The sequence below is a fragment of the Neodiprion virginianus genome, chromosome 1, assembly GCF_021901495.1.
Source record: "Neodiprion virginianus isolate iyNeoVirg1 chromosome 1, iyNeoVirg1.1, whole genome shotgun sequence".
In the NCBI taxonomy this organism is placed as follows: Eukaryota; Metazoa; Arthropoda; class Insecta; order Hymenoptera; family Diprionidae; genus Neodiprion; species Neodiprion virginianus.
The window spans coordinates 13,371,640-13,389,350 of NC_060877.1; the positions used below are offsets into that span (position 1 = coordinate 13,371,640).

The 17,711-nt window shown below is 34.5% G+C and overlaps 1 protein-coding gene across 4 annotated transcripts in view; it reads right to left on the bottom strand.

The window, feature by feature from the left end:
• LOC124310133 (dynactin subunit 1) overlaps positions 1-17,711 on the bottom strand; it is a 31,067-nt gene that overhangs the window by 6,263 nt on the left and 7,093 nt on the right. For all 4 annotated transcript variants that reach the window (XM_046773815.1, XM_046773813.1, XM_046773814.1 and 1 more), the window contains 13 exons: positions 16,357-16,500; positions 16,099-16,236; positions 15,387-15,626; positions 7,095-7,346; positions 6,727-6,843; positions 6,135-6,378; positions 5,713-5,995; positions 4,841-5,265; positions 3,778-4,011; positions 3,307-3,604; positions 2,828-3,023; positions 1,231-1,614; positions 325-486 (listed from right to left, as the gene is read on the bottom strand). In XM_046773815.1, the coding sequence (XP_046629771.1) occupies positions 325-486; positions 1,231-1,614; positions 2,828-3,023; positions 3,307-3,604; positions 3,778-4,011; positions 4,841-5,265; positions 5,713-5,995; positions 6,135-6,378; positions 6,727-6,843; positions 7,095-7,346; positions 15,387-15,626; positions 16,099-16,236; positions 16,357-16,500 (3,117 nt within the window). The remainder of the gene's footprint in view (positions 1-324; positions 487-1,230; positions 1,615-2,827; positions 3,024-3,306; positions 3,605-3,777; positions 4,012-4,840; positions 5,266-5,712; positions 5,996-6,134; positions 6,379-6,726; positions 6,844-7,094; positions 7,347-15,386; positions 15,627-16,098; positions 16,237-16,356; positions 16,501-17,711) is intronic.

A 17,711-nucleotide genomic window follows, 5' to 3' on the forward strand; every position in this document is an offset into this window, starting at 1 on the left:
TATTGATCAAAATACAATTGAAAGATAGAATGGACGAAAGTTCACAGGCACGGTCTCATACACAGATCTGGACACTCTTGTACCAGTTACACGCTTTCAAATGTGACTTATTTATTATGCAGCATCTGCAAACGTAGATCAGAGACTCCGAGCGTATATACCATGGTACATATATTCGGCGAGCTGAGGACTAGTAATAAATCTACCGATTCTGACCACTATAACATCCACTTCATTTTGGTCACACTTTTTCTGATGGAGACCTATGTATGATACTGTGGAACGTTGAAATTTTACTATTAAGCGTATCAAATTGACACTCACTGCTAGTTGTTCGGCGCGTTCTCCGAGTTGCTTGACTACTAGTTGCTGATGTAACAATTGATAGGCAGGATTTGCCTTCTCCAAAATAGTTCCTTCTCTATTGATATCCCGTTTACGGGTCAAATCAGGTACAACCGGGAATAGCATTGCATGTTGCACTTCCTGTGTACAAAAAGAAATGTTTTGGTTTTATGATTTACCCATTCTCAATTTATTTGCATGTTTGTTAAATTTTTTTGAACTTTAGTAAACATTCATGATTTGAAAGAATATAGTCATAATTTTACTAGACTGATCAATAGAAGGTGAAAAATTTTATTTTGGTAAACTGGACCTAATGTTTTTTACCAAATAATTAAGACAATGGTGTAAATTACTACCGGCTTTACTTTGTTTTTACTACAAAAGTCTCAATTTCAAGTGTTATAACTTTTTAACACTGTTACAGTCATATTGTTGAACTTGAGAACTGTGGTTAAACATCTTACAATCGTTTCTAGCCAAACATAGTCGAAGACTGATATATTATAAAAGTTGATAACGTCTAAACCACTCAGCAAAACTGTTTTAAATCAAAATATTTCTGCATCTTACTAGATACACGCATAAAATAAAAAAGTGAACAAGCACAGCCATTAAAAGTTGGCAATACAGTAAAATGTCTATTATCCGAACTTCAATTATCCAAATGACGATTTCGTTTATTTGAATGGTTGGTTATCCATACGACTATGTCTAACATACACTAGATTTCGAGGTTTTTCAATGAATTTTACATTTGATGATAAACGAGCTTGCGATCTGAAGTAGGCGGAAATCATCTACTTTATCCCAAAGGAATATAAAAAATGAAGGGTGCCTATTATATTCGGGAGCCTGATATTTTCGGGTAAATACGATACTTACTTTGAGGAGATTATTCTTCTTCAGCTGCAACTCTTCTAACTTCGAATCTACAGATTTTTGTTTCGCTACAACAGGCAAAGGTGGAAGAGCATTCAGTTTTTGTTGCAGAGAGTCTGCCAGTAATTTGGTCTTGTGCCTGTGCTCCGTAGCCAATGCTTCCCTCAATGCATTCACTTCTTGCAATAAGAATTTATTCTCCGGTGGTGCACTAGCTGATACACCTGAAATGCCTATAGTACTTGCAGCACTTTCGGAACTGGCGGCAGTAGCAGTTGTTGATTTTTTTCCATAAGACTTAAGCTTCTCTTTGAGCTGACCCCTTTCATTTTCTAAACTGTCAATATCTGTTTGCAAATGGTCCATGGTCTCTTCAAACTCCTTCTCCTATTGGTAAGAATAGAAACTATGAAAATATGGTATGTATAAATCCAATATAACAAAGTTGAAAACTTGAAATTGCATGGAATAAGATATCTGTACGACTTAGTGTATATAGGGTACGACATCAAAGTTGATTTTTAGGAAAAAAAAGATTTTGCCCCAAATGCCTTACGCCGATGCATGAATTCAACAGGATTTTAGAAGAAAGCATTAATGCCCAAAATACCACTGCAATGTCTTCAAACAGCAAGATTCACATTGTTGTAAAGGGAGAGCGATCTGATTCAAGAATTGTGAAAATCTATCGAGAGACAATGTACTCAACTATTTATCCTACAATCTCATTGGAGTGGTGTCAACCACGCAGCAGTAAGTACGATTTATAATTTCTCAAAATTTTCTGCTGTAATATGAAACTGCAAAATATTGTTTTGCGAGAGCAAATTACCAAGTTAATCATAGAAACTTGAGGAAAAACAGCATCTGATAAATCAATATGATCGTCAAAGAAACGAAAATGTCTTGAGTTTGTTAGTAAAAAAAAATGGTAAGTGCATCTACATAGAAACAAACGTAAAGTGCAACAGCAATTATGTTTTTCTGAAGTTGATGTCCATTTTTACGTTTATCTCAAACTCTCAAAAATCTCAAAAAGTCTACACACGGACGTGGGTCCAAAATGAAATTTGCGTATCCATTTCACTGGCCTAAAAGTGTACCTTCCATAGTCCTAAAACATCTAACTTATACGAAATAAATACAAGATTCATGCTGCGTAGATAATAGACAGCAGATTGAGGCATGAAAATTCTCTGTAGACTGATGAATCTAGCAGCGCCAATATTTCACATCACGTATAATACGATGTTCAAAAACAAGTGCTCAGAAAGAAAAAAAAAGAAATAATGACGATTCTACTGCTTGCTGCATCTGCGAAACAGGCGCCAGCGGTAGCCTTGTATGTGTCAAAATTAATCTAAGGATCTGTACATGTATAATAGAAAGATCCAAATGAGAAGTGGGAATAAATCTTCATAATCAAAATTTGCCAATGTACCTCGATACACCTACTTTCGAATAAAGAAAAACACTTCAGTTGAATTGAATAAATAATTGTAGAGACAGATATTCACCAATTTTTTGAATATTTTTTTAGCTTTCTACTGGCTTGTACCCCCCTAATTATCGAAAGATTACTATTAGTAATAAAACAAACCTTTCTCTTGAGTTGGTTTTGTGCTTCTTCCAACTTTCTTTTTACTTTTTCCATGTTCAATTCATTTTCATGTTGTTGAGTCGCTAATCGCTTCTCAGCCAACTCCTTTCTCAATATCATTTCAGATAGCTCTTCTTGCTTTTCCCTGAGTACAAGCCTCGCTTCCCGAAGATCACCTTCTCTCGACTCAAGCTTTCTGCTCACAAAATCCAACAATTTAAGTAATCAAAAGAATGATGACCAAGAACTGAATTGGAATTAATTGAACGAAGTAAATCAAGTGACAATTCGATTTGTTTCTTTCCAATTTTTGGCAGATAAATAATATTTATTGTTTAATATGGGACCCTTTGTTCAACCCGTTTTTATAAATTATAAGTCTATGTTTAGAACTGCTTTGCGTGAAAAAAACGAAATACTCGAGTCTATTACATTTTATTAATATTGGTGACATATATTTTATTAAAAGTCGAAAGTACCTGCTAAGAATCTTAGTTTCTTCAGATTCTTTCTTAGTGGCATGGGCACGGTGCAAAATAGGTGTCAACACGTCACCACCTTCTGCTCCCAGTTGTTGTTGGGGAATTTGGTTAGCCATAGCCAATTCGTTCTCGCATTCAGCCATTCGTTGTGCGAGATTGGCTGCCATTTGTTGTATTACTGTCAAGCTAGCCTTCAGTGTAGCAACTGGTCCTAAATCTTCCGTATCATAAATTTTTTCACTTGACATTGCCGCCATATCTTTCAACTTTTCCGTGGTTAATCCAGCATCCAAATCTAACACGAAAGGAAAAATAACCAGACAATCAAAAAACTTACAATAAATTGATCATTTTTCAATGTCATGTCAGCAGCCATTGAACAGTTTTCACAGTATTGTCCATGTTGCAGCAAATCTCCTAATAGGGTATCTGAATATGCAATCAAACCAACTTAAATAACATACTTACCACCACTGGTCACGACAGCTTGTAGAGCGTTCTTCAGTAAATCTTGGAGCGTCTTCATTACTTTAACAGAATGTTGAATACACGTGGATAATTGTTCAGGCCAGTCTTTGTCCAATCCTAAATTGACATTCGAAACAACAGAAGTTAACTGATCACGTGGTACTCGTCTTTTGGCTGCCTTAAGATGCTGCTGAATCACTTCACAGACTGTTTCTGCATGCTGACAGAGCAGACCTGAAATTCAATCGAATATGTCATGAAACATTAAGAGGCGGATCTTGTATAATCTTGCTGTGAATCTTTTGCTATCATAAATTTTCGTCTCGAAGTGCATTTGTGTTCAAATTCAACCTGAAATTCAGCAGTACTAAAAACCTTCTAACAAACCAAGTTAGATAACTCTAACTATCAATTTATTAGTCAAATAACAATCAAACGTTATTATTACAGTATTAAAGTTGAATATGAATATAAGTGTGATGAACGATTTGAGCTGTGAGATTATACAGAGTACTAATTAGGTACTCTGATTCATGTTAACCACATAATTTACTCTCCTTGATTATCTCATTATGTATAATGTAAGTATGTTATGTAGATACAGGTTGCATAATTTTCAAGACCATGTATGACTGCAAATATTACAAGCTATTATGAATTGATCATGTTAAGATTAGAAACTTTTTTTTAATTGAATATCCGACATCATTTTTTTCCTCGACGAAACAGTCACACCATTAATCATACGTCTTGAAATCTGACTACACAAGTTCCACATAAGAATTTTTATTCCACGGTAAAAGCGTTAAAAACTAACAACCGCCAATAATCAAACACTGTATCCCGGTAATGATAGCTCGATGTTTCGGCCCTAACTGCCCCGAATATAGATTTCAAAGTATGTCTTTAACAGTATTTGAGAGGCCCTAAACTACCTAGCAGGGAAAAATTTGGTGTTGAAGGCCGTTTGGCGTACCGCTGATTTAGAGTAGAGCCAGATGGCACTGCTATATTCATATATCGTTTCTATGCGGTATAAAATGTTAATGAATTAAATACAAACCTATATCACCACCTTCGCCATCTATAAGGGCTTTGATAGCAGATGCATCAGTTGCAATAGCATCACAAGCGCTTGCTAACGTTCGTGTTCCATCCGTAACAAGCCGAGCTTGATTAGCCATAAGATCTTCTCCAAATAAAATTGAAAACATTGTTGAAAAGTAGCCACTACATTTTTCTATTGCATCCATAGGTAAATTTTCATCTAATTGGTCACGTTTTGCTAGTTCAATAAGTGAGTCGAGAGACTTTTCTTGGGCTGCCATTTCGGGATATGCGACGCCAACTTTTAGCAATGTTTCAGAACTGCACATGTTCAATGCAGAGTCGAAACTTCCAAGAGCGCCCTGAAGAGCATACATATGAGAACACAGACGTGATCTGAAACTGTACTGTGCCACTGAATGTCCTTTCACGACCGATGCCCTGAAAACGTCAAGAAAACAAAAAAGACAGGTCAAGTCAGCGTTTTTTTTTTTTTGAATTCGAGGTCAGATTTCAATAAATTTATTGGTAGTCTGACGATTTCTGAACAGCTTTGAAACTTTGTTTTTAACCGAAAAAATTTGTGATGCAAATGACAGCACCAATAGAAAATGTACCACTTCAAGTTTTAATCATTTGTAGATACACTTAATTCTATGCGTAAGCCCTCTTAATACATAACGATTGTGTATGGAAATCAAACAAGTTGTGGCCTACACCAACTTGCGGTTTTTGGTCAAAATAATTTACGACACCAAGAAGTGGATTTATACTAGTATTATATACCTCAATACTAACCAGACAATTTCAAAAAATTCTCATAAGTATTAAAATTTTACCGTTGAGCCTATTAGTAATTAGATGAGTTAAAAACAAAGATAACTGTACCTGTCAATTTTGTTAATCGGTTGATACTTGTCTCGTACTTGGGAAATTAATATTTCCGTTTTTCGAGTCATTCTCGGTATAAGAAGAAGCGTCAAGATGGCATCATGATCACCGCCACGAGCTAAAAATTGTGGTGGCATAAACGCAAGCAAATACCGAACATGAGATCTGGCCTCCTCGACATCCAGACGTCGCAGTTCAAGGTCAACAGCCTTAGTTTGTGCTCGTGTCTCTGCAAACGTCTTCTGGAAGTCTAATATTTCCGCAAGTTGTTGTTCTGCTCCTATAATTCCGGAACGTGAAGTATTAATGAATGTTTTTCACAGCAAAAACAAGGCCAAGTAAGCATATTTTCAGAGCATCTTGTTTTTGCTTACCACCTTATTGTTAACCAAGTTGTTTAATAGTTTCTCATGTATTACCTCGTGTGCCTGACTTAGTGGATTCAGTGGTCTGCAATCGCTGCTGTAACTGTAGACATTGTTCCTGTAACTGCTGCGTCAGATCGCGAAACTTTGTAATTGTTAATTCTCGATCTGCGAGTGTTTCCAATGCAGCATCACGGTGACGTTGAGCATCACGTGTAGCTCCCACTGCTAGATCCAATTCTTCACGTAATTCTAGCTCCAATTCCTTAGAAGACTCAGCCAACTGGTCCGACATATCCTTTAGAAAAAATAACATAATGAATAAATTATCGCTTTTTTTTACTTTTCATGAAAAAATACAAATCGTTTACTTTTCAAAATGTGTTTTACTTTGTGCAAAAATTTTACACAAAGTAAATAATATCACCTAATTCATTCTATGAAGGTACCTAATACTCAATGTTAACTCTGCTGAGCACAATGTGATGCTATTGATCCATTTGGGAATGGTTGGCACTGAGCCAAGATTTTAACACAAACGTATTTTAAACTTACATTAGTTACATATAAATGAATGCTGGGAAACTTCAAATTAAAAGTGGAACCAGAATATAAGAAAGTAGTTCTGCATTGAATGTTTCAGTACCTGCAGTGCTTCTAAGTCAGCCACTGCTTCTTCTAACTCAGCAACCTTCTCTTCAAGTACCATTTTACGCTCGCCCAGAACCTCCACCATTTCTTCGGCACCAAGTGCTGCATCAACCTGTTATAAAATGGATGTAAAAAATACACAACTGATCAGCTCTTGAACTTTCTCATTCTCTATACACCTTATAAATAAATATCAAGTGCTAAAAACATATCTTACATGTTAACAACATTCCTGTAATCTTAATTTAGCAATAACTGAATGAATTCAACTAATGGACATGTCATTCAACAGCATCACTGCAATTGTTCTTTTTTGATAAAAACTATACCAAATTTAGGTGATATTCATGGCAAAATTCTTACCTGTTCCTGGAGATCGGCAATTTGATGTTCCATTTCTTCTACGCGTGAAGACAGTTTCTCTTTAGTGCGCCCCAATTCAAGAATTTCGGATTTCTTTTGATCCAAATCCTTTTGCAGTTTTTGAAATTCATGTTTTTCATGTGCTGAAAGATCTCGCATTCGTACTAGAGTTTCCCTAAGTCGACTGTTTTGCTGTTCCAGTTGTTTTATTTCGTAAGTGGAAGGCCCAGATCCAGCAGCGCCACCTCCAGTCTATGATAAAATACTCCCGTCATACAAAATAACTAGATATGGCAATGATTGACATTTTGTTTTATGTTTTGACGTTTTTTTTTTTAAGTTTAGACATATGATCTCCAATAGTTGCAGAATTAATCATCGAAGGAGAACAAGGTTCGGATTCTGAACCGTACTGTAGAACGAGGTAAGAGTCTGAAAATTGTAAAAACGTTAATAAGACAAATAAATGAAATGCTTTATTATTTATTTAAAAAACCAAATGACAACAGTGTAAGACACTTTCACTTCCATGAAAAAAGTAGATGCACCACTTAAAATTTGATAGCCTCAGCTCTTCAATATGACAATTGATATTTTCGTTCATTTATTTATACATTTGTTTATTTATTTATTTATTTATTTATATACATTACGCGAGTCGTAAATAACTCCAATAAATGGCACATCTTTGATAATTTCACTAATGTTAAGGTGAGGAACTTTCTTGCCAAAAGTTATGTTATAAACATTTTTCTATATTTATGATAAAGCCATTTTGCCTGAGCCAATTACGAATGTTGTTCATATCACTTTGAAATAAGGTTTTATTATTGGGGTGTGTGATGGAATAAAACATTTTCGCATCATCATCAAAAACTAAACAAATTCTACAACAATATGTATATCGTTTATTAACGAACAAAAATGTTCAATATAAATCACCACCTGTCCTCGTTACTCAAATTTATTAACTTCTTTAGAATTAGATATTTGATTTTATCGGTTCAGCAAATTTCGAGCGAGTCATAGAATGACATTTTGATTGATGATATCTGGCGAATGGATTGTTGTAATTTACTAATGTTTTAACTTATCAATAGGATTTGCTCCAAGTTGAAACTCAGTAAATTTTGAGATCAATAGATGCAGTACTTGTTTAGTCAAAAAAAAAAGCCTCACACCTCATCACCAAAAGTAAACTGCTTCTGATACTTCTTATTACTCACATAGATCGTGATATTTGTATGGCTCGTCTCTATGGTCAGCTTAATAAACTTGTTGTTCTCAATTATTGTGTCTAATTTTTCAAAGGGTGTAAATTACAAACGCAATTCTCATGAACACCGCCGATCTACAAAACGTGTCCTTGATTCACGCTATAACCAGGCAAAGAAAATCAGTAGGCAAAGGAAAATGCAGAGAATTTTTTTCAACACTCTCCACACGATTGTAAGGATATACCCGAAATATTTGACAATTATCATACACACCGTTCACTTAAAATTGAACGAGAAAAATGTATTTTTAATTGAAAGTAATTAGTTACAAAGACGAAAGACGAACTGAAAACTATCGATACTACAGAGTACAGATTCAGGAATTCGCGAAAAATTTTGGAACGTTTTGTCTGCATCGTTTATGGGTAATAGATAGAAAAATAAACAAATGCGCTAGTTTCCTATCATCTGCGACCATTTTCGGATGAACTTCTACCTGTGCGTATGCACCTGTGGGGGGGGTATGCGCATATGCATAGGGTATTCCAAGTCGAATTTTACCCCATTTTAGCCCATTACGTCACCCCCTTCGATTGTGATAATCTTTTAGTATGATGTTCTTATCAACACAAAATTGGCTCGGGAATTATTTCAGAGTTTCTTAAGCCACTGGTGAAATTCAGACAAAATCGTTAAACCAATTCGAAAAACACGATTCTTTTAAATTTGCAATAATTCAAACTGATTCTATGATTCAAAATGTGATTTTTGAGCACCATACGATAATGGGATCTCAAGTGTTTAGTTTTTCTATGTCGGAACTGGTGTATTTATTTCGTTCATTTATCTCGATCTAAATAAATAGCAACGTTACATTATGTTTATGATTCCGTGATCTATTTAGATCGGGGAATAGATATAAAAGAGAAAAATATAAATTCCGTCATTGAAAAATTAAAGACTTGCGAAAAAATAGTAAATATCGCAATCCCATTATCGTGTGGTTCTTAAAAATCACATTTCAATTCATAGAATTCGTGTAAGTTATTTCAGATTTTAAACAAAAGGCGTTTTCGCAATTGATTTTTCGTTTGTTTTGAAATTTCACCGGAGGCTTAAAAAGATTGAGATTTTTAAAAATTCCGAAGACCTTTTGGGTCGGTAAAAACATCATACTAAAAAATAATTGAAATCGAGGAGGGTTAGATACATGGGCTGCTAATTTGACGTGGAATGATCCATATATATGCATGTGTGCGTCTGTATATACATGTGAGTGATCAATTTTTTTATCCGACAATATCTCGAGAACAAGTTACAGCATTTCTATGATTTTGGTCTCGATTGACGTAGTTTCCCAAACTTAGAACTGACCAGATTTTGGCTTTGACCAGTCCAGCACTTTTAGAATTATTTAAATAACAAAAAATTATAAATAATAAATGAAAAATTGTGATATCTTAAGAACGGAGAAACGGATTCGAATGAAAATTGGTACCGTGTGGTTTTTTGGTACACTGATCACGAATCTAAAGACATATTTTCAATTTTATTATTATTATTATTATTATTATTGTTGTTGTTGTTGTTGTTGTTGTTGTTGTTGTTGTTGTTGTTGTTGTTGTTATTGTTGTTGTTGTTATTATTGTTATAATTTCATTTCGAAACGAGTTTGTAAACGGGAAATTCAAAGATTGGCCCATGGTTAGTTCAAACCCGCTTGTTTTTTTTCCGTTATTCTTGCGCGTTTATGGACCGGTGAACGGTCTCGAGAGGATATAGGGAATTTGCGATTTTTTTTAAATGCACGCCGGTTCCATATGAACAACACGATAAAAAAAAACGAGCATTCTGTCAGCAAATTATCTCTTAATTACTACAGTAGTATTTAAAGTAGAGCAGTAAGGCACAAACTACGGTCAAAAAGACTTTCTCCTCTCATTGTCACATGTAAGCTCTAATAAACGTGTATTAATCATACCTGACTTGTGAATCCCAAAGGTCCACAAAGAAAAAACGTGATCCTTGAGTAAAGAGCGCTCATAATGTGATAGTAAAATTGAAGTCAGTACTTCTGAATGGTGACACGAAAACTGGATTGAAACCTTTTTGGGTACACGAACTCTTCAAAGAAGCGATTATCCAGAGGCTATAAAGAAGGAGTTGTCCAGCTTGGCAAGATCAAACAACTGGACAACTTCGTAAATATCTTTGAGAAATTATTGAGATTAGTTCTAACAGAGCAAGGATGTCAACATTCAAAAGACCAGTCAATGGATTATATACAACGAATAGTCGAATACCGAAAGGCCTAAATCGACGTGAAACATCAAAACAAGACACAGCCTAGAGGACACGCGGATTCGTAAGAAAGTAAACACATGGCGAATTGAGCTAATACGCGCAACTTTGCTTCAAAGTAGTTTCGAACAGTCCGAACACCTTTGTGCAGCACACATGCGAGGCGCTCGTACACTAGGCTGGTCAAAAAAATTTAATATTTTTTTGAAAGTCACATGTTTAACAGTCGTAGGAAGAGGAAATAACGAGCCCGTTACAAACTGAGCCCTTAATATCAATATTTAGTAGTTTCTAAACGCAATTTTCCGTCTTCCTTTTAATCGACACAAGAAAATAATTTTGATCATTTCTGAATTTTGTAGGTCAGTAACGAGGCAGTGTACTTAAATGTCCGATACATAATTTTGTTAGGAATTTAATGCTCTGCGAAAAAGGTCTGGCATGATTTTTTGACAGTTAAGCTTTTTCAAAAGTTATTCAATTGATTTATTTGTTATTCAAATGATTTGTTGATAACTAAACTTTTTCGAAAGTTATTCAAGGTTAAAGTTGAAATCATGTAAATATTCTTTTTTTCGATATAAACAGAGAAAATATTAGAGTTATCACAAAATATGGTGGTTTTTTTTTTTTTTTTTGTAAAGCATTTCAACCGCTATGAAATCAAGTCATTTAATTAATTTTTACAAAAGAACGCCACCGTATTTTAAGATAAGTCTAGTATTTTCGCTGTTAATCTCGAAAAAAGTGAATTTTTACATGATTTCAACTTTAACCTTAAATAACTTTTGAAAAAGTTTAATTATCAAAAAATTATGACAGATCTTTTTGTAGAGCATTAAATTCCCTACAAAGTATGTATCGGAAATTTATGTACATTATCCCGTTATTCATCTACAAAATTCAGAAGTAACTAAATTATTTTCTCGTGTTAATTAAATGGAAAACGGAAAATTGCGTTTAGGAACCACTAAATGTTGATATTAAGGGCTCAAATTGTAAGAGGCGTGATTCCCTCTACCTAAAACTATAAACATAACTACCATCAAATGTTTAAAAAAAATTGACCGCAACCCCCAATTTGTCCGATTAACTCTAACACGCCCCGACAAGCAGTTAGATTTTTACACGAATAAATGCGTGCATTTGAAATTTTCTTCAGAAAACTATCAATTACTTTAAAACTGTATGTTATAAAAAAATTTCTTGTGGCTATTTTATAGCAAATTTAACGCTCTACAAAAAAGATCTTTTTTTCAAAAATTTTGGAAATCTAATAAATATCACGAGTTTTCGAGAAATTCACCAAAACGTAAATCTTTATCCTACTGAAAATGTTCCCGTGTTGAATTTTAAAATGTTTTGAAAGAATTCGGCTTGTAATTTATTACACGCATTTTCCTTGTAAATTCGATAAAATATATAAGAAATCACATAATAAATTATGAAAGTACGAATCATCAGATATATTAGATCAAAATTCATATAGTTCACTATATAGTTGACTATGTAATGCATGGTTGTTCGGATAAATAAACATTTGGACAAACTGAATCATTATTCAGATAAAAGATAATTCGGATAATTGACGTTCGGGTAATCAAAGCTCTACTGTAACTGAAAAAATGAAATTGAAAGACAGAAAAAAAGTGTCACAAAACCTAAAGTAAAAACCACAGAAACGTGCAATGAAAATAAGAAGGTAGCGGAGAAAGGGAAGGAAAGGAAAACCAGTAAAAGTCTACTTTGGGAGAATGCGGGTGGTACGAAAGTGAGAGAAGTGGTAGAAGGTGAAGAGAAAATATGAGATCGGAGACAAAGAAAAGGAGTGAAAGAAGAGAAGGCATATGTAAATGCAGAAAACCTTTGGTACAGAGGACACAAAAGAGAGAAAGCAAAGGGAGGATGCGAAGGTGATGAATAAGAAAAGCGATAACATAAAAGTTTGTGTACGTTTTAACATATAGCAGAGGTGAGTAAAGAAACAGGAGTTTTGAAAAAAGATAACGAACTGGGACGTAACAAGACTGGTAGAAACATTGATTGAAGAGATGGGTTGGAAGATGATGACCTTGAAAATGCAAAAGGGATTCCAATAAGGACAACATTCAATCAAGAATAATATGAAGAAATGTATGGAAGAGCAACACATTAACAGCATTGAGAATCGGGTTACCAGAAAAATAAGGAGGGAGTACAGCAGGAATGCGAAGAAGTGCGAAGTCGGAGAATGGGGATGAATATGGAGGATGGTGGATATTGACGAAATACGTAGATGGCAGTGTAGAAAAGAAAGTGTAGGAGTTGATGGAGGCGTTGAAAAGTTCCATAAAATAGTCAAGATTTCCGTAGTGGAAATTTTAATCCGAGGAGATCAAGTAGGTATAGCTGGCAGTGGAGAGAGCTAAACAAAAGAAGGAAAAGAGGGAGTCAAAGGACGAAAAGTTAGACAAAAATGGCGTTTAACTGATTGAGCTGATAGAAAAAAAAACAGAATATGCAGGGTGACCCAGAAATATTCCCTCATAGGCCCGGATGTACTCCTCGTGAAAACCTGCGACTGAATTGTTTTTTACTTTTGATAAGAAATTTTTCATTCGCGAATTACTAATTTGGAATGGCCAATTTAGAATGGCTGTAATTCGCAAATGACAAATTTCATGTGAGAAATACAAAAAATTTCGCTCACAGTTTTTCACGAGGGATACATTGGTAACCTATAAGGTGATAGTCCTGGGTCACCCTGTATGAGACTTGCAAAGTAAAAGCGACAAATGAAGAATCCTCATTACCTCTGTTTTAATGATAAACAATTTTCTGATCTTTTCAGATTTTACGTTCAAACGGTTTGCGAGTTCTGAAATTTTACATGTTAAGGATTACGCCCTTACCGATAGTCTTCAAAAAATTCACAAAAATTTTGTGATCCAAGACTAACATGTTCTGACAAAATTAAAAGTGGTAAATCTTTTTTTTGTATTTCATTTTGATTTTTAAAAATCAATCCTGCATCAGCGGGAGCGATACATGAGAATAAATAAATATTTCCGATGAAAAGAACCATATTAGAGAAGAATAAACGATAGCAATTGAACATTTTCCAAATTAATTATTTTTTTTAAATATTACTTTAATCATAGCATGTGACATATATGAGCCATTCCATGTCAAACCGCATATTTTTGTGGCCAAATTTACATCGATATTTCCAAATACAACGTAAGTTTGTCAATACATTGTCTTTGCCTCGAGAGAATTATTTGCTTTTTTTTCGAATTTTAATGTTATTGTTTTCAAAAACGTCAAAACAGTCGTGCATGATGATCTTCAAACACTCTTATCTCCGAACCTATTTTAAAACATCGGAGTAGGGATATAGGGATCGGAGGAGAGTGAGCGAGTAGAAGTCCGAGAAAGATACGTACATGAGAAGAATGTTAGGTGTCGACTGGAGGACACCAGAGTACATGATCAGAAAGAGAAGCAATAGATATATAACGAGGACATAAGTATGGAGGACAGCCCAGAGATTCGAAAAAGAGCTCAGACTAGGGGAGGCAGCGAGACAGTGAGAGAGTACCTGGGAGAGGCAGAAGATAAAGGAGTTATGTTGATGGTGAAAAGAAAATAAATCAATGTAAAGAAGAGTGAAAGAAGGGGTGAAAGGGAGTAAATGGAAAAAATGGTGAAAGAGCAGGTTGGATGTAGGATAGGAAATAGTGCATAAGAAAGATAAGAGAGATAAGTACATAGAGCGAAGCAGACTTGTTGAGAATTAATGAGACCCGCAGTATGAATAAAATATTAGAGAAAAACGAAAAACTATTCAAAAAATGTAAACGTGGCATTGTTTATGAATCAAATGACATCTCTACTACGTAATAGAGGTGAATCTAATTGAACAATACAAGAATATTAACAATTTGAGAAAAGGTTTTAATATAACAATTTTATAAAACGATTAACTTTGGTGTTTTAAATCTGATTTGAATGTTCTTGAGTTTATTTTGTTCACCGTACAGATTTTCAGAGATTGTTTGAAAAAATTTAACGAATAGTTATATCTAGAGTGGACAAAAATATATTTGTGCAAAGCGATACAGGAGATGTGCATCAACAATTACATTTGCACATTATGACTTTACTATCATATAAGTTTTCTTTAATGTTTTTCAGGAAATTAATGGAAATTTGATCAGGGAACAGAGCGAGCCCGCAAACAATAGGATCGGATCAAAGACACCGGAGTTTAATTATTTTGAACGTTATAATTATGAAACGTTTCATTAAATTGTTGATATTTCAACACGTGTTTCTAGAAGTTGCTCATATTGATTTCCATTAAATGGTATGGATGTTGTTTCATTCGAGTTCATTCTTATTGATGAAACTAACATAGCCAGACATGTTTTAGGCAGAATTTTTTCTTTTTCTAATATTTGATTAACTCTCCGACCCATTCATCCTTGCATACTAAAAGCAACTAAAGACATAGAGCCAGTTGATGCAGAGCGAAACCGATGTACAGAATGAGGCAAGGATCGCATCGAGTGAATAGGCAGATTATAAGGGACAAAGGCGGAGAAATAGGTAAGAAAATTGGGGAAGCGAGGCATCAGATTTGGAATGAGAGTGGGGTAAGCACATAGAAAGTAAAGTTAAAAGTAAAAAAAATAGAAGGAACAGTTACGTCCATGTAACTCCGAAAGGGAAACACAAAAAAATATGTAGAAGCACACATCCCACTTTTCGTTAACTTCACATTCAAATTTACCTTATCAGATATCTCTGCACGCATGATTTCCAAATCCAAAGTCAGCTCTTCAAGCTTTTCTTTCGCTTGATCCAATTCTATTTGCAGGGTCTCCGCTTTCTCTTCAGCCATTTCTTTATCTAATGTAGCCATCTCTACAGTTTCTACAAGGTCTGCCATCTCTTCTTGGTGCTGATCCCTCGCCGCTTGAGCATCACGAGTTTCTTGCCGCGCCCACTGAAGTTGTCTCTGCAGACTAGCCTAAAATCATTAAAAAATGTAAGAAACTTGCGGATAAACTAAATATGCCATATCTATAGGCAAAGAATATTTTTCTGCAACAAGTGAAGAGTATGTAATTACTCAGTATGTAAAATACTCCAGTGGTATCATATTGTCATGCAATAATAAAATAAAAAGATTCAAACAATGAGTTGCAATGCTGGCTCACTCACAATAAATCCAAAATAAATTTTTTTCTGCAATACACGAATCCTACAGCATTTAAAATTTCAAATTAGTATTTCTATATTGCAAGAATGGTGGCTGGATTCTCGAAATACATCGTCACGAAATTAATACAGAAATTATATGTAGCTTCCATGGCGCTGGTATTAGTTAGAAACGCATTTTAAAACTGGTTAATTTCCATTCAATTAAGCTTTCCGATTCAGACTATATTTTCTCTTATCGATGTACCTCATCGACCTTATCGATTTATATTTTCTCTTACCTGACTCTCCATCACTTTGGTCTTGAACTCAATTAGCTGGTCCAACTGCAACTTGGTCTTTTCATAATCCTTCATCTTTTCCTTCTCTTGGAGTCGTTTCATTCGTAGAGTCTCCAATTTTTCATTAAGATCGCGCACCTAGAGGCCAGGTTTTTAATTATGATCGGGAAATCGGAGTGAAAGTGATTGTTTGCAGGTTGAAATAAAAAGTTTATAACTTGAATAATTGTGCTTAGACTTGTAAAACGAGTCAAATACCTGGGCTTTAAGATTATCATTTTCTTGCATCATTTGCATGTGTGATAATTTCTCTTCAATAGCACTGCCAAGCGCCGTCACTGATTGGCTTGCGATTGCCTGTCCTGGCACAAATTGTGGCTTTAACGTCTCAACGAAACCTGTCTGTATTAAGAAAATTTTTTTATCAGAACAAAATGTATTCATCATAAGGGGTCTTTTTTATTATTAATGCAACCAATGAATGATACTATTCAAAATTAGCATATTTGTAGGAAATTCGAAAGAAAATACGAAGTGAAAGAATTTATTTGCCATATTGATGTAAAGGGCAAGAGTGCAAAATGTTGATTCAAAAATATGACCACATTGTTAAAACAATTGTGTTAGATCAAATCTTTTATGATATTGTATAACTATTTTCAAATATGGAACGTAAACAATTACAGTAATCGTTTTGCATACTGACTGTCGAATGAATTATTTTCGCCATCATACGTTAAGCACTTATGTATACCTTTCAATTCAATTCCTTCTTAACCAACTTGAAATTATTTCTACTTGTTTCTGAACATTTTTCTGCGTTTCTTACAATTGTGGATTTTTAGCCAGTCTGTGTAAAAATCATAAAAACCTATTAGAACCTCCAATAACATAGCTTTGGAATGGACCAACATATATATGGATAACGTTACGTTAAGTTTCATTTGATAAACGTATCTACAAAACGTAAATAAGATGATCGATTCTGAAAAAATTAATTATTACAAAACCGAAAATTCTGTGCTAATTCGTTTCCGGAATTTCTTGCAATAAGGTACTGTAGTAATTCATGTGAAACTTGACCTGTTACCGGTAATGAAAACGCAAAAATCCTTGCATAAGAGCAAAAACGCGGATGTTCAAAGTTTCAAATAGGAGTATACTAAATTTCCATCAACTGTCAATTCTTTTAATTGAAAAATCGAATCGATAACGCATTTCTTGGCCATACGAAGCGTAATGAATAATGAAGAGTCTCATAAAGCTCTAACATAAAAACATGGAAAATGTAAGTGGAAACTTTACATCTAGTACAGATAAGTCCTCAATTGATTATCGGCAGAAATGATTTCACATTTTTCATCATTTATGCAAGTGTTATTTAATTTTGACCCAGATGAAATTCATTGTGCCGAAATATTATACCTGCAATAATCTTTGCAATATATATTTCAATTGGGTAGTTACGGTCAGTGTGACTCATTGTCAAGAAAATTAGCTATGTATGTTTATTGAAAAGTATCTGACGGTAGCACTCTTCGCCATAATATGATCATAGGTGCAACCCATGCAACGTGCTGTATTTCTGCGCACAGTAATTCCAGTTGTTACCA